General features: G+C 47.8%; 1 protein-coding gene across 1 annotated transcript in view; it reads right to left on the bottom strand.

Moving 5' to 3' along the window:
* The window catches only part of LOC119963790, a 1,053,439-nt gene that overhangs the window by 612,938 nt on the left and 417,340 nt on the right, over nucleotides 1-23,161 (bottom strand). The window contains exons 70-71 of the mRNA XM_038793076.1: nucleotides 14,023-14,162; nucleotides 13,159-13,291 (exon numbers count right to left, since the gene is read on the bottom strand). Coding sequence (XP_038649004.1) covers nucleotides 13,159-13,291; nucleotides 14,023-14,162 — 273 coding nt within the window. The remainder of the gene's footprint in view (nucleotides 1-13,158; nucleotides 13,292-14,022; nucleotides 14,163-23,161) is intronic.

Genomic DNA, 23,161 nt, shown 5'->3' on the forward strand with positions numbered 1-23,161 from the left:
AGTTGTTATAGGGGATTCTATAATTAGGGGGACAGATAGTATCCTATGCAAGCCGGATCGGGAGTCTCGCATGGTGTGTCGCCTGCCCGGTGCCAGGGTGCAGGACATCTCTGACCGGCTTGAAAGGATATTGGAGCGGGAGGGGGAGGATCCAGTTGTTGTGGTCCACATTGGGACTAACAACATAGGTAAAGCTAGGGTGGAGGACCTGTTCGGGGACTATCAAGCACTAGGAAGAAAATTGAAATACAGGTCCTCAAGGGTCATAATCTCCGGATTACTGCCCGAGCCACGTGCCAATTGGCATAGGGACAAGAAAATTAGGGAAGTAAACACGTGGCTAAGGGATTGGTGTGGGAAAGAGGGATTCCACTTCATGGGACATTGGCATCAGTTTTGGAACCGGGGGGATCTGTACCGTTGGGACGGTCTCCACCTGAACCGATCTGGAACCAGTGTTCTAGCAAAGAGGATAAATAGGGTGGTCAGCAGGACTTTGAACTTCTGAGTTGGGGGGAAGGGAAAGTGAAAGCGACAGGGAGCATGGAGTTAAATGGCAAGATACACAGGAGGATAACATGTAGGCAGGTGGATTTAAGCTTGATGCAGACTAGGAATTCAACAAAAAGGAAGAATAACTTTGGACATCTTAGGACTTCCAATATCTGTAATGATAAGAAAGTTAGCATTAAGGTACTTTACCTGAATGCTCGTAGCAATTGTAACAAAGTAGACGAACTAATGGCACAGATCATCGTGAATGATTATGATGTGGTAGGCATCACAGAGACATGGCTGCAGGGGGTTCAGGACTGGCAGTTAAACATCCAAGGATATACAACCTATCGAAAAGACAGGAAGGTGGGCCGAGGGGGTGGGGTTGCCTTGTTAGTTAAGAACAAAATTAAATCTATGGCCCTAAACGACATAGGGTCGGATGATGTGGAGTCTGTGTGGGTAGAATTGAGGAACCACAAAGGCAAAAAAACCATAATGGGAGTTATGTACAGACCTCCTAACCGTGGTCAGGACCAGGGGCGCAACATGTACCGGGAAATAGAAAAGGCATGTCAGAAAGGCAAGGTCACGGTGATCATGGGGGACTTCAATATGCAGGTGGATTGGGTAAATAACGTAGCCAGTGGATCCAAAGAAAAGGAATTCATGGAATGCTTACAAGATGGCTTTTTGGAACAGCTTGTCATGGAGCCCACAAGGGAGCAGGCTATTCTGGACCTAGTGCTATGTAATGAACCAGACTTTATAAAAGATCTTAAAGTAAGGGAACACTTAGGAAGCAGCGATCATAATATGGTTGAGTTCAGTCTGCAGTTTGAAAGAGAGAAGGCAAAATCGGATGTAATGGTGTTACAGTTAAATAAAGGTAATTACGAGGGCATGAGAGAGGAACTGGCGAAAATCGACTGGAAGCAGACCCTAGTGGGGAAGACAGCAGAGCAAAAATGGCAGGAGTTTGTATGCATAATTGAGGACACTGTACAGAGGTTCATCCCCAAGAAAAGAAAGATTATCCGGGGAGGGATTAGACAGCCATGGCTGACAAAGGAGGTCAGGAAATGTATCAAAGAAAAAGAGAGATCCTATAAAGTGGCCAAAAGCACTGGGAAATCAGAAGATTGGGAAGGCTACAAAAACAAACAGAGGTTAACAAAGAGACAAATAAGGAAGGAGAGGATCAAATATGAAGGCAGGCTCGCCAGTAATATAAGAAATGATAGTAAAAGTTTCTTTCAATACATAAGAAACAAACGACAGGCCAAAGTAGACATTGGGCCAATTCAAACTGATTCCGGAAGGCTAGTGATGGGAGACGAGGAAATGGCTGGAGAACTTAATAAGTACTTTGCGTCTGTCTTCACAGTGGAAGACATGAGTAATATCCCCAAAATTATAGAGGGTCAGGGGGCTGAGTTGAGTATGGTTGCCATTACAAAAGAGATGGTGCTAAAAAAGCTAAAAGGTCTTAAAATTGACAAATCTCCTGGCCCCGATGGGCTACACCCTAGAGTTCTGAGAGAGGTGGCTGAAGAAATAGCGGAAGCGTTGGTTGAGATCTTTCAAAAATCACTGGAGTCAGGGAAAGTCCCGGACGATTGGAAGATCGCTGTTGTAACCCCCTTGTTCAAGAAAGGATCAAGACAAAAGATGGAAAATTATAGGCCAATTAGCCTAACCTCGGTTGTTGGTAAAATTCTAGAATCGATCGTTAAGGATGAGATTTCTAAATTCTTGGAAGAGCAGGGTCGGATTAGAACAAGTCAACATGGATTTAGTAAGGGGAGGTCATGCCTGACGAACCTGTTAGAATTCTTTGAGGAGGTGACAAGTAGGTTAGACCAGGGAAACCCAGTGGACGTGGTCTATCTGGATTTCCAAAAGGCCTTTGATAAGGTGCCACACAGGAGGCTGCTGAGTAAGGTGAGGGCCCATGGTGTTCGAGGTGAGCTACTGGCATGGGTTGAGGATTGGCTGTCTGACAGAAGGCAGAGAGTTGGGATAAAAGGTTCTTTTTCGGAATGGCAGCCGGTGACCAGCGGTGTCCCACAGGGTTCAGTGTTGGGGCCGCAGCTGTTCACCATATATATTAATGATCTGGATGAAGGGACTGGGGGCATTCTAGCGAAGTTTGCCGATGATACGAAGTTAGGTGGTCAGGCAGGTAGTGCTAAGGAAGTGGGGAGGCTGCAGAAGGATCTAGACAGTTTGGGAGAGTGGTGCAGGAAATGGCAGATGCAATTCAACGTGAGAAAATGTGAGGTCTTGCACTTTGGAAAAAAGAATCCAAGCATAGACTACTTTCTAAACGGTGAGAAAATTCATAATGCCAAAGTACAAAGGGATCTGGGAGTGCTAGTCGAGGATTCCCTCAAGGTAAACATGCAGGTTGAATCTGTGATTAAGAAAGCGAATGCAATGTTGTCATTTATCTCAAGAGGGTTGGAATATAAAAGCAGCGATGTGCTACTGAGCCTTTATAAGGCTCTGGTTAGGCCCCATTTGGAGTACTGTGTCCAGTTTTGGGCCCCACATCTCAGAAAGGACATACTGGCACTGGAGCGTGTCCAGCGGAGATTCACACGGATGATCCCTGGAATGGCGGGTCTAACATATGATGAACGGCTGAGGATCCTGGGATTGTATTCATTGGAGTTTAGAAGGTTAAGGGGAGATCTAATAGAAACTTACAAGATAATACATGGCTTAGAAAGGGTGGAAGCAAAGAAACTGATTCCGTTAGGCGAGGAGACGAGGACCCGTGGGCACAGCCTTAGAATTAGAGGGGGTAAATTCAGAACAGAAATGCGGAGACATTTCTTCAGCCAGAGAGTGGTGGGCCTGTGGAATTCATTGCCGCGGAGTGCAGTGGAGGCCGGGACGCTAAATGGCTTCAAGGCAGAGATAGATAAATTCTTGATGTCGCGAGGAATTAAGGGCTACGGGGAGAATGCTGGTAGGTGGAGTTGAAATGCCCATCAGCCATGATTGAATGGCGGAGTGGACTCGATGGGCCAAATGGCCTTCTTCCACTCCTATGTCTTATGGTCTTATGTCTTATGGTCTAATTACCCGCTCTCTGCCTACCTCCTTTTTTAAACAGTGATGTCACGTTTGCTCATTTCCAATCCGCCGGGACCATCCCAGAGTCTAGTGAATTTTCGTAAATTATCACTAGTGCATTTGCTTTTTCCTGAGCCATCTCTTTTAGCACTCTGTGACGCATTCCATCAGGGCCAGGAGACTTGTCTACCTTTAGCCCTATGGGCTTGCCCACCACTATCTCCTTCATGATAACAATCATCACAAGGTCCTCACCTGTCATAGCTTCATTAATATCAGTTACTGGCATGTTACTTCTGTCTTCCACTGTGAAGACAGACCCAAAAAACCTGTTCAGTTCCTCAGCCATTTCCTCAACTCCTATTATTAAATCACGCTTCTCATCCTCTACAGGACAGATATTTACCTGAAAAGCCCCTAGTCGCCACATTCCGGCACCTGTTCACTCTCACAATCTATCTTACTCTTATTTATAGCTTTTGTAGTAGCTTTCTGTTGCCCCCTAAAGATTTCCCAGTTCTCTAGTCTCCCACTAATCTTTGCCACTTTGGATGTTTTTTCCTTCAATTTGATACTCTCCCTTATTTCCTTAGATATCCACGGTCGATTTTCCCTCTTTCTACAGTCCTTCCTTTTTGTTGGTATATACTGTGAAAAATCGCTTGGAAGGTTCTCCACTGTTCCTCAACTGTTTCACCATAAAGTCTTTGCTCCCAGTCTACATCAGCTTGTTCCCTTGAAGGTTCTGTTACATACTCTTCTCGGAAACTATCACGGATATATTCTATAAACTCCTCCTCCAGGCTGCCTTGACTGACCTGGTTAAACCAATCAACATGTAGATTAAAATCCCCCATGATAACGACTGTATCATTTCTACATGCATCAGTTATTTACATAGAACAGTACAGCACAGAACAGGCCCTTCGGCCCTCAATGTTGTGCCGAGCCATGACCACCCTACTCAAACCCACGTATCCACCCTATACCCGTAACCCAACAACCCCCCCTTAACCTTACTTTTATTAGGACACTACGGGCAATTTAGCATGGCCAATCCACCTAACCCGCACATCTTTGGACTGTGGGAGGAAACCGGAGCACCCGGAGGAAACCCACGCACACAGGGGGAGGACGTGCAGACTCCACACAGACAGTGACCCAGCCAGGAACCGAACCTGGGACCCTGGAGCTGTGAAGCATTTATGCTAACCACCATGCTACCCTGCTGCCCCACCATATTGTTACTTGTTTATTGCCTGCCCCACCATATTGTTACTATTTGGTGGCCTATAGACTACTCCTATCAGTGCCTTTTTCACCTTACTATTCCTAATTTCCACCCAAATGGATTCAACCTTGTCCTCCATTGCACCGATGCCATCCCTTCCCATTGCCCGGATGTCATCCTTAAATAACAGAGCTACACCACCCTTACCATCCACTCAGTCCTTCCGATTAGTTTGATATTTATCAAGGACTACTATAAAAGTCCCAAAGGCCTTGCTCACCCCCTCCGAGCCCCCAACTAAGTTCCAATCCCCATCAACCACTTTCTCTATGTCCCTCGCTGCCTCCCTTTTTCTGAGCTGCTGTGCAATCAACCTACTGGCCTTTTCCCCATGTACACCGCTTCCTTCACCTTCCTGAGTTCCTCCTCTGCCTTTCCTGTAGTTAACAAACTAAATTCTACCTGCAGCCTCCGGCGTTCCCTCAACAGCCCTGGCTCTGGCGCCTTCACATACTTCCTATCGACTCGTAGGCTCTCTCTTACCAGTCGGTCCTTCTCTGCCCTGTCCGTGTTACAGTGCTCACCCCAGTCCAACGCCGGCATCTCCACATCATGGCTGTCCGTCCTGTCACTGTAAGTCTGGATCTATCGTTTACCTGCAGGTAGTTCAGCATCCACTTCCTCAACCTCTCGCAGACCACTTCGTTTGCCAACAGCCCCACATCCAATCTCCACTGTGGGCGCTGCTTACTGTCCATCCTGACCTGCAGGTCCACCCAGTACGGAGCATGGTCCAATATCGTAATTGCCGAATACCCCGTATCCACCACCCTCAACAACAGTGCCCTGCCCACAACAAAGAAATTTATCCAGGATTACACCTTGTGAACGTGGGAGAAGGAAGAAAATTCCCTGGCTCTCGGCTGCCTAAATCTCCACGGATCCACCCCACCCCCTCCCAGCTGCTCCATGATCCATTTCGGCTCCTTTGCCATTGCTGGCACCTTGCCCGTTCTCGAACATGACCGGTCCAGGCCTTGATCAATAACCGTGTTGAAACCCCCACCCATAATCAGCCTGTGCGATCATCCCAGGTTGAGGGTCCCACTGAACTTTGGGAAAGGTTGACAGGGTTTATTGCTGCTGTTCCACGGTATGAAAATACAACAAAACATTTTTCCCCCACAAAAGACAAGGTAAATGTGATGTAAAAACAAAAAATGCTGAAAATGCCCAGCTGGTCTGGCAACACCTGAAGAGGAGGAAAAAAAGTCAACAGGTTTTAAACAGATGGGAGGTGATTAAAAAAAGTGGGAAGGTCTGTCACAGGGTGGAAGGCAGGAGAAATTAAATGGCAAAAGCATTGTCAATGTGGGGATTGGGACAAGATGTGGCCAGAGGAGGCGTGAATCGCAGAATAATGAGCAGCTGCTGTCTCAAAGCAGAAACAAGAGAAAAATGGGTTAAAATCAAAACTTGCAAATGGAAAGGAACCAAAATGGGGCCTGGATAATGATGTACAATTGTTGAACACGGTGTTGAGTCCAGGATTCTATAAAGCACCTCATCGATAGTTGAGGCGGTGTTTGTCAAACTCTATTGGAATAATGCTGCTGATCAAGGACAGAGAGATCAGCAAGACAGCAAGGCTAAATAAAGGAGATGCAAGCTGAAATGTTGGATACTGACAGAAAGCAGAGCGGCTTCACATGTCGGGGTAAAGGATTGGGGGTGGGGGAAAGGGATTGAGGTATGTTAGTGCAATGGGTCACTAAATTCAACAGTAGAAACAGATCAAAAAATGTGTTACACTGGATAATGAAGTTTGAGGAATATTACGAGTCAATAAGGTAATATTCCATAAAATACGGGCAGGTTTAGTGCGGTTGATTATTGAGGCACTCTCAATTACGACGTGAAAGTTAGGTCAGTAATCAAAAGCTTTAATAAGCATTGAACAATGGCAGCATCCAAGAGAAGTATGCTCGCAAAATGGAGTCTCATCTTAAATACTGTTTCCCAGGGGGCGTAGCCAGAGGCGGAGTACCCCAGGGTTCCAAACCTCTTAATGGGGCAATGCCAAGCCTCTTAAAGGGGCAAGGTATTCCGATCATAACATTCACCCCCTGTTTAAAAAAAACACATAGTCCGTCGGGGATGAAGTGTTTTTAAATTATAAGTTCAGTCTTTGTGGTGGTCTGGTAGTCCGTGTTGACTTTCGCCGCTCCGGTGGTGGCGCCGTGGATGCGGTCAGTTCCGATGGTGTTCTATCCGGGAGCACGGTTGACTGAAGCTTTGTCCGCCTTGGAGAGGGGGGGGTATCAGGAGTGATTAGGGTGGTCGGTGTCGGCTGGGGGGCAGGGGGCGCTATGGAGGGGGCGCTGTCGAAGTCAGAGTTCGGTGTAGGGCCGGGAGCGTCGGTAGAAGGGGGGGGAGGGGTCGGTGGGAGGATTGGTGGGCGAGCCAGCGGGTGCCAGGTCACCCCAGGTGCCAGGGTGCCTGCCATCGGGGTGCTTGACATAGGCGTATTCAGGGTTTGCATGCAGCAGGTGGACCCTCTTGACTATTGGTTCCGTTTTATGGCTCCTCACATGCCTCCGGAATAGGACTGGACCCGGAGACGTCAGCTAGGGTGGAAGCGAGACTCCAGAGGTGGACTTCCTGGGGAAGACAAACAAACGATTGTGAGGGGTCTCGTTCGTGGCCGTACAGAGGAGCGAACGAATGGAGTGCAGGGCATCTGGTAGGACCTCCTGCCAGCGGGCGATAGGGAGACTCCTTGACCGTAGGGCTAGGAGGACAGCCTTCCAGACTGTCGCGTTCTCCCTCTCCACTTGCCCATTTCCCCGCGGGTTATAGCTCCTCGTCCTGCTCGAGGCGATGCCCTTGCTGAGCAGGTACCGACACAGCTCATCGCTCATGAACGATGTACCCGGGTCGCTGTGGATATAAGCGGGGAAACCAAACAGAGCGAAGATGCTGCGCAGTGCCTTGATCACGGAGGCCGAGGTAGTATCGGGGCAGGGGACAGCAAAAGGGAAGCGGGAGAATTCATCGATGATGGTGAGGAAATAGATGTTACGGTTATTGGAAGGGAGAGGCCCATTGAAGTCCATGCTTAGTCGCTCAAAGGGCCCAGAGGCTTTTATCAGGCGGGCCTTGTCTGGTCGATAGAACTGCGGCTCGCATTCCGCACAGATCTGGCATCCCTTAGTCATGGCCTTGACCTCCCCTGTGGAGTAGGGCAGGTTGCGGGACTTGATGAAGTGGGCAAGCCGGGTGACCCCCGGGTGGCAGAGGTCATCGTGGATGGCTCTCAGGCGGTCCAATTGCGCGTTGGCGCACGTCCCGCAAGACAGGGCATCTGGGGACTCGTTGAGCTTCCCTGGGCGATATTTAATATCGTACGTATAGGTGGAGAGCTCTATTCTCCACCTCAGAATCTTGTCGTTCTTTATTTTGCCCCGTTGTGCGTTATCGAACATAAAGGCAACCGACCGTTGGTCGGTGATGAGGGTGAACCTCCTACCGGCTAGGTAGTGCCTCCAGTGTCGCACTGCCTCCACTATGGCTTGTGCCTCCTTCTCGACTGTAGAGTGTCGAATTTCCGAGGCGTTGAGGGTTTGGGAGAAGAACGCTACTGGTCTGCCCACTTGGTTGAGGGTAGCAGCCAGGGCGACGTCTGATGCATCGCTTTCTATTTGAAAGAGGATGGCATCGTCCACCGCGTGTATGGCGGCCTTGATGATGCCGGCCTTGATACGGTTGAAAGCCGACTGGGCCTCATCCGTCAGGGGAAAAACCGGGGTCTTAATGAGTGGCCGGGCTTTGTCCGCATATTTGGGGACCCACTGGGTGTAATAGGAGAAAAGCCCCAAGCACCGTTTGAGTGCTTTGAGGCTACAGGGCAGGGGGAGTTCCTTAAGGGGACGCATGCGGTCGGGGTCCGGGCCTAGGACCCCGTTCTCCACGACGTAGCCGAGGATGGCGAGCCGGGTTGTGTGGAACACGCATTTCTCTTTGTTGTACGTGAGGTTGAGGGCCCGGGCAGTCTGGAGGAACTTCCTCAGGTTTGCATCGTGGTCCTGCTGGTCATGGCCGCAGATGGTGACGTTGTCCAAGTACGGGAAGGTCGCCCGTAAGCCGTACTGGTCCACCATTTGATCCATCGCCCTCTGGAAAACGGAGACTCCGTTTGTAACACCAAAGGGTACCCTGAGGAAGTGAAACAGCCGACCGGCTGCTTCAAAAGCCGTGTAGGGGCGGTCCTCTGAGCGAATAGGGAGTTGGTGGTAGGCCGATTTGAGGTCAACCGTGGAGAACACTCGATACTGGGCAATTTGGGTCACCATTTCAGCTATGCGGGGAAGTGGGTACGCATCGAGTTGTGTGAAGCGGTTTATTGTCTGACTATAATCTACAACCATGCGTTGCTTTTCCCCGGAGCGGACTACTAATACTTGGGCCCTCCAAGAGCTGTTGCTGGCCTCTATGACCCCCTCTTTTAGTAGCCACTGAACCTCCGACTTGATGAAAGTCAAGTCTTGGGTACTGTACCGGCGACTCTTGGTGGCGATGGGCTTACAGTCGGGAGTGAGGTTCGCGAAGAGGCGGGGTGGCGCAACTTTGAGTGTCGCCAGGCTGCAGACAGTGAGTGGGGGCAGGGGTCCGCCGAACTGCAGTGTCAGGCTCCGGTGGCTGCACTGAAAGTCGAGGCCGAGCAGCAGGGGGGCGCAGAGTTGAGGAAAAATGTAAAGTTTAAAACGGGAGTATTTCGCGCCTTGAATTGCGAGGTCCGCGACACAATACCCCGTGATTTGAACCAAATGGGACCCTGAGGCGAGGGCGATAGTTTGGGAGGCGGGATGGGTGCGCAGGGAGCAGCGCCTTACCGTGTCTGGGTGGATAAAACTCTCCGTGCTCCCGTAGTCGAACAGGCAGGGAGTGTCTTGGCCATTGATTCGCACCCGCATCATCGAGTTTCGCAGGTGTTTCGGCCGTGATTGATCAAGCGTGATCGCTCCTAGGTGTGGGTCGTCAGAGTCGGACTCACAAAATGGCCGCCCGGAGTCACAAGATGGCCGCCGCCGGCGGTCGCACGTGTCGGGTTTTGAAGATGGCCGCCTCCAAGATGGCCGCTCCCATATCTCGCACGAGGTCGGTGACGCGACAGAAGTTGGCATGTCTGGCCGCAGCGCAGCCACGTTGCGGGGTCTGTGAGGCAGGGAGCTTGATTTCTGGGCCCGGTGAGACTTTTGTTTGTGGCCTTTGGGCCCAGCCAGGCAGACTTTCGCGAAGTGCCCTTTCTTCCCGCAGTCGTTGCAGGTCGCGGATCGGGCCGCAAAACGCTGGCATGGGTGCTGGCCTTGCCCACAGAAATAGCATGGGGAGCCCCCGGAGTGAGTGGATCGACGCGTGGCACAGGCCTGTAGCGTGGCCGAGTCTGGAGGGGATCGAGAGGGATTCGTAAGGTCCGCGGAGTACGTACGGAGGTTACGCAGCTTGCAAGCGCTGTCGAAATCAGACGGTAAGGAGTCCAGATAGTCCTCAAAACACCGGAGCCAATGTTTAAAAATTTCCGAGGCTTCAGGCGTCCTGCCATCCAGGTTGAGTTTCTCTGGTTTCAGACTGCTGTCCATCTTGATGTGAAATGCTTATTAAATTGAGGCACTCTCAATTACGACGCGAAAGTTAGGTCAGTAATCAAAGGCTTTAATAAGCATTGAACAATGGCAGCATCCAAGAGAAGTATGCTCGCAAAATGGAGTCTCATCTTAAATACTGTTTCCCAGGGGGCGGAGCCAGAGGCGGAGTCCCCCAGGGTTCCAAGCTTCTTAAAGGGGCAATGCCAAGCCTCTTAAATGGGCAAGGTATTCCGATCATCACAATTATCTTTTTCATGTCACCTTATTAACTTTGTAAAAAATTTTTAGTGCACCCACTTACTGTTTTTCTTCCAATTCAGGGGGATTTAGCGTGACCAATCCACCTAACGTGCACATCTTTGGGTTGTGGGGGTGAAAACCACGCAGACATGGGGAGAATGTGCAAACTCCACACGCACAGCAACCCAGGGCTGGGATTCGAACCCGGTTCCTCATGGAACATGGAACATAGAACAGTGCAGCAGAGAACAGGGGCTTCGGCCCTCGATGTTGTGCCGAGCATTGTCCGAACGCAAGATTAAGCGATCCCACTCCATGTCATTCTGGTGTGCTCCATGTTCCTATCCAATAACTACTTGAAAGTTCCTAAAGTGTCTGACTCCACTATCACAGCAGGCAGTCCATTCCACACCCTAACCGCTCTCTGAGTAAAGAACCTACCTCGGACATCCCTCCTATATCTCCCACCCTGAATCTTATCGTTATGCCCCCTTGTAACAGCTACATCCACCCAAGGTAATAGTCTCTAACCCCCTCATCATTTTCTCAACCTCTTATGTCACCTCTCATCCTCCTCCGCTACAAAGAGAAAAGCTGTAACTCCCTCAACCTTTCCTCATAAGACCTATCCTGCAATCCAGGTAGCAGCTTGGTAAATCTCCTTTGCACCCTTTCCAATGCTTCCACATCCTTCCTGTAATGAAGTCACCAGAACTGCACACAATGCTCCAAATGTGGTCTCAGCAGGGTGAGGAATAGTTGCAGCATAACCCCGCGGCTCTTAAACTCAAGCCCCCGTTAATAAACACTAACACACGATAAGACTTCTTCACAGCTCTATCCACTTGAGTGGCAACCTTCAGAGATATGTGGACATGAACTCCAAGATCTCTCTGTTCCTCCACATTCCTCACAACCCTGCCGTTGACCCTGTAATGGGCATTGAATTTTTTCCACCAAAATGAATCACCTCGCAATTATCTGGGTTAAACTCTATCTGCCATTTTTCGGCATAGCTCAGCATCGTATCAATGTCATTGATAAAAATCACAAATAGCAGAGGGCCCAGCACTGATCCCTGTGGTACACCACTGGTAACTGGTCTCCAGTCTGAAAATTTGCCATCCATCACCACCCTCTGTCTTCTCAGTGCCGCAGTCCCAGTGCTAGCCACTGTGCCACATGCCGCCCCTTTCACCTTCAGCAAAACGGTATGTGGCAACATTGTTTCAAATTCTCTGAGAAACAGACATCGCTAGTTTAACTTAAATGGATAGAAATCTGCGGATGTCATCCAGTAAAGTTACTTCAGACTGTTAAACTATGTTAGATAAATACAAATATGATTGTTATTTCCCTTTGCATGGACAAGTGATGCGCAGGTCGTGGGGAAATGTAGTGAGGCCGATCATTTTTCTATGAGGAATAGATAAGGGGTTGGGGAAGTGGGTCCATCAATAAAAGAGGAGGCAAGTTGAGAGAGGCATAGATTAATCAGGGGTTGGGTTATCACTGCTGCCTCACAACGCCAGAGAACTGGGTTCAATTCCTGCCTCGGTAGATTGTCTGTGTGGCACTTTTCCGTTCTCTCCGTGTCTTTGTGGGTTTCCTCAGGGTCCTCCGATTTCCTCCCACAGTCTAAAGAAGAGCACTTTAGGTGGATTGGTGATGCTAAATAGTCCCACATGTACCGGTTAAGGGGGTGCATCAGGGATTGGGCAGGGGAGTGGGCCTAATTAGGTTCCTCTTTCAAAGGGTCGGTGCAGACACGCTGGGCCAAATGGCCTCCTTCTGCACTGTCGGAATTCTATGGGTTTAGAGTTTTATCTGGCTGAAGGTGCAGTATGGCCCAGGAATATTGGACACAAGCAGGCTAGCCAATGAAGCCAATAGATACACTTTGCAACAGCAGAACCAGAGAATCCAGGGGAACATACTAATCCCACACCCCATCCTGAAGGACATTGTGATCTGCTGCACATCACAATATGCAGCATGTGCTTTCCATGTCACTTTGTCCTCTTTTCAATATTTGAAGATAATTGCTAAGATCATAGAATAGATCATAGACTTTTACAGTGCAGAAGAAGGCCATTCGGCCCATCGAGTCTGCACCGGCTCTTGGAAAGAGCACCCTACCCAAGGTCAACATCTCCACCCTATATCCAAAGCCCAGTAACCCCACCCAACACTATGGGCAATTTTGGGCACTAAGGGCAATTTATCATGGCCAATCCACCTAACCTGCACATCTTTAGACTGTGGGAGGAAACCGGAGCACCCGGAGGAAACCCAAGCACACACGGGGAGGATGTGCAGACTCCGCACAGACAGTGACACAAGCTGGAATTGAACCTGGGACCCTGGAGCTGTGAAGCCATTGTGCTATCCACAATGCTACCGTGCTGCCCCGTGCTGCCCCACGATACCCCAAGGAAAGATTTTTATATACTAAAGACTTACATGTACGCTGGGAGGCTGAGACGTCATCATTTTCCTTCTTGTTTGGGTAGATGGCAGTAAGGGTAACATCATATAAGGTGTCAGGATCCAGGTTATCTAAAACCTGACTTGTTTCTTTGCCATTTATAATCATCTGGAAGAATAGGCAGAAAGTGAAGGTCAAGATACGTTCAGTGCATGAAACCAATTTGTTTTCTGCAAACTGATTCTCTTAATTAAATGGAGATGTTTGAATTTGATATCACTCAGGGGGTCACAAGGACCTTAAAATCCTTTACCAACCCTTGGCTGCAGCCACCTTTCCCAGTGGCATTCCCTCATCGTCATGTGGAGTATTTCTGGAGAAAATTCAATTGAAGGAATGAACTAATTTGAACGGTTTTGTTCATTAAACAAATGCTCTTCTTTGAGTGGGCAACTGAGCCCAACATCTCAATACTAAAGAGCATATGGTCCGTGCGGAAAGCAGTTTTCAGATCACCTTCTAGTACAGTAATGCCATTCAGAAAGAATGTGCTGATGTTTCTGCAGGTTACGGTTCAAAGAGCTCATCCCACCCAATTGAGTTTTGGCCGATCTACAAATTTTCCAGTCCTGCCCGTGACTGCGTCTCCCTGTTGGGAATGGAAAATACCTGCTGTTTTCAGTGTGATCATGCCCCCACGGCCAACAGAGAATGCAACTCATTAGCAAGTGTGGAAAGGATTACAAGGATGCAATGAAACATCGTTGCTGGAAAGGAGGAACATTTTCATACATATACAGATCTGGCTGACAGCGGTTTTGCTTCACACTCGCATGTTGCAAGGCAAATTTAAAAATCAGCTGGAGCTACACAGAAGCAGAAAGTATGGAATTCATCACCTCTTTTTTGTCCCCTCCTGCAGATGGAACCCAGCTGATTCTGTATTGCTCCGCCTCCTCCGATCCATGATCCCAGTCCATCCGGAAACTTTTCCTCGTGATGTCCGAGAAGCGTAGGTTTGATGGTGGTTGGTCAACCGCTGTGTGAGTAGAATGAGACCTTAAATGTACACATGTAGCAGAAAGGTAACAGAATCTGACAGGACAGAAATGAGTAGAGGCCATCTGAGCAATGATTTGAGATACTGGTAATGATCGCCAACAACTTGCATTTATAACAGTGCCTTTAATGCAGTAAAATGTCCTGAGGCACTTCAGAACATAGAACATAGAACAGGACAGGCACTTCGGCCCTCCATGTTGTGCTAACCTGTGAAACCATTGTCAAGCCCATCTACACTATTCCCTTATCATCCATATGTTTATCCAATGACCATTTAAATGCCCTTAATATTGGCGAGTCCACTCCTGTTGCATGCAGGGCATTCCGCTCCATTACTATTCTCTGAATAAAGAAGCAACCTCTGCCATCAGTCCTGTATCTATCTCCCCTGAATTTAAAGCTATGTCCCCATGTGCTGATCATTATCATCCGAGGAAAAAGTCTCTCACTGTTCACCATATCTAATCCTCTGGTTATCTTGTATGCCTCCATTAAGTCAGCTCTAAACCTTCTTTTCTCTGACGAAAACAGCCTCAAGACCCTCAGCCTTCCCTCATAAGATCTTCCCTCCAGACCAGGCAACATCCTGGTAAATCTCCTCTGCACCCTTTCCAATGCTTCCATGTCCTTCCTATTATGCAGCAACCAGAACTGCACGCACTACTCCAAATGCAGACGCACCAGAGTTTTGTACAGCTGCAACATGACCTCATGGCTCCGAAACTCAATCTCTGTAGCAATAAAAGATAACACACCAAATTATTAATAGCACTATCTACCGGAGTGACAACTTTCAGGGATCTATGTGCATGGACACCGAGATCTCTCCGCTCATCCACACTACCAAGAATCTTCCCATTAGCCCAGTACTCTGTCTTCCTGTTATTCCTTCCAAAATGAATCACCTCACACTTTTCTGCATTAAAGTCCATTTGCCACCTGTCAGTCCAGCTCTGCAGCTTATACTGCTCCTCTGTAACTTGCAACATCGTTCCGCACTGTCCACAACTCCACCGAGTTTAGTGTCATCTGCAGATTTACTCACCCATACTGCTACGCCCTCCTCCAGGCCATTTATAAAAATGAGAAACAGCAGTGGCCCCAAAACAGTTCATTGTGGTACACCACTAGTAACTGAACTCCGGCTGAACATTTCCTATCAAATTTGTCTTCTTCCAGCTAGCCAATTTCTGATCCACACTGCTAAATTACCCTGAATCCCATGTCTCCGTGTCTTCTGCAATGGCCCACCATGCGGAAGCTCATCAAACGCTTTACTGAAATCCATGTACACCAATCAACTGCTTTACCCTCAACCACCTGTTTGGTCACCTTTTCAAAGAACTCAATAAGGTTTGTGAGGCACAACCTACCCTTCACAAAACCGTGTTTACTATCTCTAATCAAATTATTCCTTTGAAGATGATTATAAATTCTATCTCTTCTGAGACTTTCCAAGACATTGCCCACAACAGAGTAAGGCTCACTGGTCTATAGTTACCGGGGTAGTCTCTATTCCCCTTCTTGAACAAGGGGACAACATTTGATGACTTCCAATCTACTGGCACTATTCTTGTTGGGAAAGATAATATAAAGATCAAAGCCAAAGGCTCAGCAATCTCTTCCCTTAATTCACAGAGAATCCTAGGATAAATCCCATCAAGCTCAGGAGACGTAGGTATTTTCACACTTTCCAGAATTGCTCACACCTCCTCCTTATGAACCTCAAGTCCTTTAAGTCAAGTAGCCTGTCCCTCATTATTCTCCTCATCAACATCGTCATTTTCCTGTGTGAATACTGATGGAAAAATATTCATTCAGCACCTCTCTTATGTCCTTGGACTCCACGCACAACTTTCCTTGACAGGCCCACATCTTACCCTAGTCATTCTTTTATTCCTCACAAACCTATAGAAAGCTTTAGGGTTATCCTTGATCCTACGTGCCAAAGATTTCTCATGTCCCCTCCTGGCTCTTCTTAGCTGTCTCTTTAGATCCTTCCTAGCAAACCTGTAACTCTCGAGTGCCCTAACTGAACCTTCACGTCACATCTTTACATAAGCCTCCTTCTTCCTCTTGACAAGTGATTCAACTACTTTAGTAAACAAAGGTTCCCTCGCTTGACCACTTCCTCCCTCCCTGACAGGCACATAAGTACATAAGAACTAGAAGCAGGAGCAGGCCACATGGCCCCTCGATCCTGCTCCACCATTCAATGAGATCATGGCTGATTTTTGGGGACTCAGCTCCACTTTCCGCCCCGAACACCATAACCCTGAATCCCTTTATTCTTGAAAAAGCTATCGATCTTTCTCTAAAAAAACATTTCATGAAGGAGCCTCAACTGCTTCACTGGGCAAGGAATTCTATAGATGCACAACCCTTTGGGTGAAGAAGCTCCTCCTAAACACACGCCTCAATCTATTTCCCCTTATTTTGAGGCTGTGCCCCCGAGTTCTGCTTTCACCTGCCAGTGCAAATAACCTGCCCACATCTATCCTATCTATTCCCTTTATAATTTCACATGTTTCTCGAAGATCCCTCCTTCATCCTTCTAAATTCCAACGAATACAGAACCAGACTATGCAACTCCTCGTAATCCAACCCCTTCAGCTCTGGGATTAACCTAGTGAATCTCCTTTGCACAACTCCAGTCCGTCCTTTCTCAGGTTAGGGAACCTAAACTGAACACAATACTCCAGGTTTGGCCTCACTGACATCTTATACAATTGCAGCATAACCTCCCTAGTCTTGAACTCCATCTCTTGAGCAATGAATGACAAAATTCCATTCTCTTTCTTAATCACCTGTTGTAACTGTAAACCAATATTTTCGACTCATGCACGAGCACACCCAGGTCTCTCTGCACAGCAGCATGTTTTAATATTTTGTCATTTAATTAATTATCCGTTTTGCTGTTATTCCTACCAAAATGGATAACCACACATTTGTCAACATTGTATTCCATCTGCCAGACCCTAGTCCATTCACTTAACCCATCCAAATTCCTCTGCAGGCTTCCGGAATCCTCTGCACCTTTTGCTTTACCACTCATCTTAGTGTCGTCTGCAAACTTGAACATATTGCGCTTTGTCCCCAACTCCAAATCATTGAAGCAAATTGTGAACAATTGCGGTCCCAGCACTGATCCCTGAGAGACACCACTAGTTACTGATTGCCAACCAGAGAAACACTCATTAATCCCCACTCTTTGCTTTCTATTAGTTAACCAATCCTCTATCCATGCTACTACTTTACCCTTAATGCCATGCATCTTTATCCTGTGCAGCAACCTTTTGTGTGGCAGCTTGCCAAATGTTTTCTGGAAATCCAGATATACCACTTCCATTAGCTCCCCATTATCAACCGTTCTGGTAGTGTCCTCAAAAAATTCCACTCCATTAGTAAGGCACGACCTTCCCATTTATGAACCCATGCTTCGTCTGCCCAATGGGACAATTTCCATGCAGACGTCTCACTATTTCTTCTTTGATGATAGATTCCATCATCTTGCCTACTACCGAAGTTAAGCTAACTGGCCAATAATTAGCTGCTCTCTGCCTCCCTTCTTTTTTAAACAGTGGTGTCACGTTTGCTCATTTCCAATCCGCCGGGACCATCCCAGAGTCTAGTGAATTTTCGTAAATTATCACTAGTGCATTTGCAGTTTCCTGAGCCATCACTTTTAGCACTCTGGGATGCATTCCATCAGGGCCAGGAGACTTGTCTACCTTTAGCCCTATGGGCTTGCCCACCACTATCTCCTTCATGATAACAATCATCTCAAGGTCCTCGCCTGTCATAGCTTCATTTCTATCAGTCACTGGCATGTTACTTGTGCCTTCCACTGTGAAGACAGACCCAAAAAACCTGTTCAGTTCCTCAGCCATTTCTTCAACTCCCATTATTAAATCACCCTTCTCATCCTCTACAGGACAGATTTTGGGGCAGCATGGTAGCATAGTGGTTAGCATCAATGCTTCACAGCTCCAGGGTCCCAGGTTCGGTTCCCAGCTGGGTCACTGTCTGTGCGGAGTCTGCACGTCCTCCCCGTGTGTGCGTGGGTTTCCTCCGGGTGCTCCGGTTTCCTCCCACAATCCAAAGATGTGCGGGTTAGGTGGATTGGCCAGGCTAAATTGCCCTTAGTGTCCTAAAAAGTAAGGTTAAGGGGAAGTTGTTGGGTTGCGGGTATAGGGTGGATATGTGAGTTTGAGTAGGGTGATCATTGCTCGGCACAACATCGAGGGCCGAAGGGCCTGTTCTGTGCTGTACTGTTCTTAAAAAAAAAAAAAGATATTTACCTGAAAAGCCCCTAGTCGCCACATTCCGGCACCTGTTCACTCTGATAATCTATCTTTCTCTTCTTTATAGCTTTTTTAGTTGCTTTCTCTGGCCCCTTAAAGATTTCCCAGTTGTCTAGTCTCCCACTAATCTTTGCCACTTTGGATGCTTTTTCCTTCAATTTGATACTCTTCCTTATTTCCTAAGATATGCATGGTTGATTTTCCCTCTTTCTGCCGTCCTACTGTTTTGTTGGTATATACTGTGAAAAATCGCTTGGAAGGTTCTCCACTGTTCCTCAACTGTTTCACCATAAAGTCTTTGCTCCCAGTCTACCTCAGCTTGCTTTTTTCTCATGCCATTGTAATCTGCTTTGTTTGAGCACAAAACACTACTGTTTGATTTCACCTTCTCACCCTCCATCTGTATTTTAAATTACATCTCACTGTTATCGCTCCTTCCGAGATTGTCCCGAACTATGAGATCATTAGTCAATCCTGTCTCATGATACAGGACCAGATCTAGGGCCGCTTGTTCCCTTGAAAGTTCTGTTACATACACTTCTCGGAAACTATCACGGATATATTCTATAAACTCCTCCTCCAGGCTGCCTTGACCGACCTGGTTAAACCAATCAACATGTAGATTAAAATCCCCCATGATAACGACTGTACCATTTCTACATGCATCAGTTATTTCTTTGTTTATTGCCTGCCCCACCATATTGTTACTATTTGGTCGCCTATAGACTACTCCTATCAGTGCCTTTTTCACCTACTATTCCTAATTTCCACCCAAATGGATTCAACCTTCCTTGTCCTCCATTGCACCGATGTCATCCCTTCCCATTGCCCGGATGTCATCCTTAAATAACAGAGCTACACCACCCTTACCATCCACTCAGTCCTTCCGATTAGTTTGATATTTATCAAGGACTACTATAAAAGTCCCAAAGGTCTTGCTCACCCCCTCCGAGTCCCCAACTAAGTTCCAATCCCCATCAACCACTTTCCCTATTTCCATCGCTGCCTCCCTTTGTCTGAGCTGCTGTGCAATCAACCTCCTGGCCTTTTCCCCATGTACACCGCTTCCTTCACCTTGCTGAGTTCCTCTACTGCCTTTCCTGTAGTTAACAAACTAAATTCTGCCTGCAGCCTCCGGCGTTCCCTCAACAGCCCTGGCTCTGGCGCCTTCACATACTTCCTATCCACTCGTAGGCTCTCTCTTACCAGTCGGACCTTCTCTGCCCTGTCCGTGTTACAGTGCTCACCCCAGTCCAACGCCGGCATCTCCACATCATGGCTGTCCGTCCTGTCACTGTAAGTCTGGATCTAAATCAGCTCCCCTCTCAGCACCGCCTCCAGCGCTTCCCAGACCACCGCTGCTGAGACCTCCCCCGTATCGTTTACCTGCAGGTAATTCAGCGTCCACTTCCTCAATCTCTCGCAGACCACTTCGTCTGCCAACAGCCCCAAATCCAATCTCCACTGTGGGCGCTCCTTACTGTCCATACTGACCTGCAGGTCCACCCAGTACGGAGCATGGTCCAATATCATAATTGCCGAATACCCCGTATCCACCACCCTCACCAACAGGGCCCTGCCCACAACAAAGAAGTCTATCCAGGATTACACCTTGTGAACGTGGGAGAAGGAAGAAAATTCCCTGGCTCTCGGCTGCCTAAATCTCCACAGATCCACCCCACCCCCTCCCATCTGCTCCATGATCCATTTCGGCTCCTTTGCCATTGCTGGCACCTTGCCCGTTCTCGACCATGATCGGTCCAGGCCTTGATCAACAAGCATGTTGAAACCCCCACCCATAATCAGCCTGTGCGATCATCCCAGGTTGAGGGTCCCACTGAACTTTGGGAAAGGTTGACAGGGTTTATTGCTGCTGTTGCACGGTATGAAAATACAACAAAACATTTTTCCCCCACAAAAGACAAGGTAAAAATGATGTAAAAACAAAAATGCTCAGGTGGCCTAGCAACACCTGAAGAGGAGAAAAAAAAGTCAACAGGTTTTAAGCAGATGGGAGGTGATTAAAAAAAGTGGGAAGGTCTGTCACAGGGTGGAAGGCAGGAGAAATTAAATGACAAAAGAGTTGTCAATGTGGGGAATGGGACAAGATGTGGCCAGAGGAGGCGTGAATCGCAGAATAATGAGCAGCTGCTGTCTCAAAGCAGAAACAAGAGAAAAAAGGGTTAAAATCAAAACTTGTAAACGGAAAGGAACCAAAATGGGGCCTGGATAATGATGTAAAATTGTTGAACACGGTGTTGAGTCCAGGATGCTATAAAGCACCTCATCGAAAGTTGAGGCGGTGTTTGTCAAACTCTATTGGAATAATGCTGCTGATCAAGGACAGAGAGATCAGCAAGACAGCAAGACTAAATAAAGGAGATGCAAGCTGAAATGTTGGAAACTGACATAAAGCAGAGCGGCTTCACATGTAGGGGTAATGGATTGGGGGTGGGGGAAAGGGATTGAGGTATGTTAGTGCAATGGGTCACTAAATTCAACAGTAGAAACAGATCACAAAATGTGTTACATTGGATAATGAAGTTTGAGGAATATTGCGAGTCAATAAGGTAACATTCTATAAAATACGGGCAGGTTTATTGCGGTTGATTATCTTTTCCATGCCACCTTACTTACTTTGTAAAAAAATTTTAGTGCACCCTCTTACTGTTTTTCTTCCAATTCAGGGGGAATTAGCGTGGCCAATCCACCTAACGTGCACATCATTGGGTTTGGGGGGGGGGGGGTGAAACCCACGCAGACATGGGGAGAATGTGCAAACGCCACACGCACAGCAACCCAGGACTGGGATTCGAACCCGGCTTCTCATGGAACATGGAACATAGAACAGTGCAGCAGAGAACAGGGGCTTCGGCCCTCGATGTTGTGCTGAGCATTGTCCGAACGCAAGATTAAGCGATCCCACTCCATGTCATTCTGGTGTACTCCATGTTCCTATCCAATAACTACTTGAAAGTTCCTAAAGTGTCTGACTCCACTATCACAGCAGGCAGTCCATTCCACACCCTAACCGCTCTCTGAGTAAAGAACCTACCTCGGACATCCCTCCTATATCACCCACCCTGAATCTTATCGTTATGCCCCCTTGTAACAGCTACATCCACCCAAGGTAATAATCTCTAACCCCCTCATCATTTTCTCAACCTCTTATGTCACCTCTCATCCTCCTCCGCTACAAAGAGAAAAGCTCTAACTCCCTCAACCTTTCCTCATAAGACCTATCCTGCAATCCAGGCAGCATCCTGGTAAATCTCCTTTGCACCCTTTCCAATGCTTCCACATCCTTCCTGTAATGAAGTGACCAGAACTGCACACAATGCTCCAAATGTGGTCTCAGCAGGGTCAGGAATAGTTGCAGCATAACCCCGCGGCTCTTAAACTCACGCCCCCGTTAATAAATGCTAATGTTGCTCGTTTTACTGGAGTGTGATTAACACGCCTCCGTTTAAAGGCCGTGTGCTTAACACTACTATGGCTCTGTGTATGTAATTAAGCTCGGAGTCGCCAGGTGCCGTATTTTTTTATCATAGAATTTACAGTGCAGAAGGGGGCCATTCTGCCCATCGAGTCTGCACCGGCTCTTGGAAAGAGCACCCTACCCAAGGTCAACACCTCCACCCTATCCCCATAACCCAGTAACCCCACCCAACACTAAGGGCAATTTTGGACACTAAGGGCAATTTATCATGGCCAATCCACCTAACCTGCACATCTTTGTGACTGTGGGAGGAAACCGGAGCACCCGGAGGAAACCCACGCACACACGGGGAGGATGTGCAGACTCCACACAGACAGTGACCCAAACCGGAATCGAACCTGGGACCCTGGAGCTGTGAAGCGATTGTGCTATCCACAATGCTACCGTGCTGCCCGACTTTGCTGCCTGGTATTGAGACACCGTCACAAGTATATCAAGGTCAGGTTCAAGGTAATAAATCTGTACACCGATCAGTAAGTCCAAACGATTGGTGTTTATTATAACAAATATAATAAATACACATTCATACGCTAAAGAGACTAACTTACTTCTAATACTAAACAACTAAATACTTATCTAGACAGCAACAGGCAAGGTCAGGGAGCAAGGCCTTCGTCCTGTTCTTGGTCTGCAACTCTCTGATTCTTAAAGTTGTCAGGATCTAGCAAGGTCTGGATCACGTAGCGATCATTGTATTGGCACTTACAGTTCGATGGCTGATGGCTCAACGGCTGGTGATGGAACTGGAGTCAGGATGCGATGTAGCAGCAAAGCAGAGCCGGAGCAACAAAACAGACCGAACCATGTGCGGGGTCTATTCTTATAGGTCCTAGAAGTCCGTGCCCCCTTGGGGCGGTCCTTTTACCTGCCAGGTATCGATTGGGTCTTTCCCAATCGATATCTTCCAAATTCCCCAATCTAAGGGTCGTTCCTCGATGGGTGGGGCGGTCCCTACGGTTCTTTGTGTTGGTTGCTGTGGCGCCATTCTGTCTGGGCGTCTACTCAAAAGTATCCATTGATACTTAAATGTTTCTATTGTGCGGGGTCTGGATCTGGATCACCTCATTACTATGCAGATCTGTTTCCATTTGCACCTTTGGCTGAAACTCTGCACCTGGCCAAAAACTGGTTTCTGTACGTGCAGAATGCAAATTAGTCTTCTGCAAACTGCTT

The sequence above is a fragment of the Scyliorhinus canicula genome, chromosome 3 (assembly GCF_902713615.1).
Source record: "Scyliorhinus canicula chromosome 3, sScyCan1.1, whole genome shotgun sequence".
Lineage (NCBI taxonomy): Eukaryota > Metazoa > Chordata > Chondrichthyes > Carcharhiniformes > Scyliorhinidae > Scyliorhinus > Scyliorhinus canicula.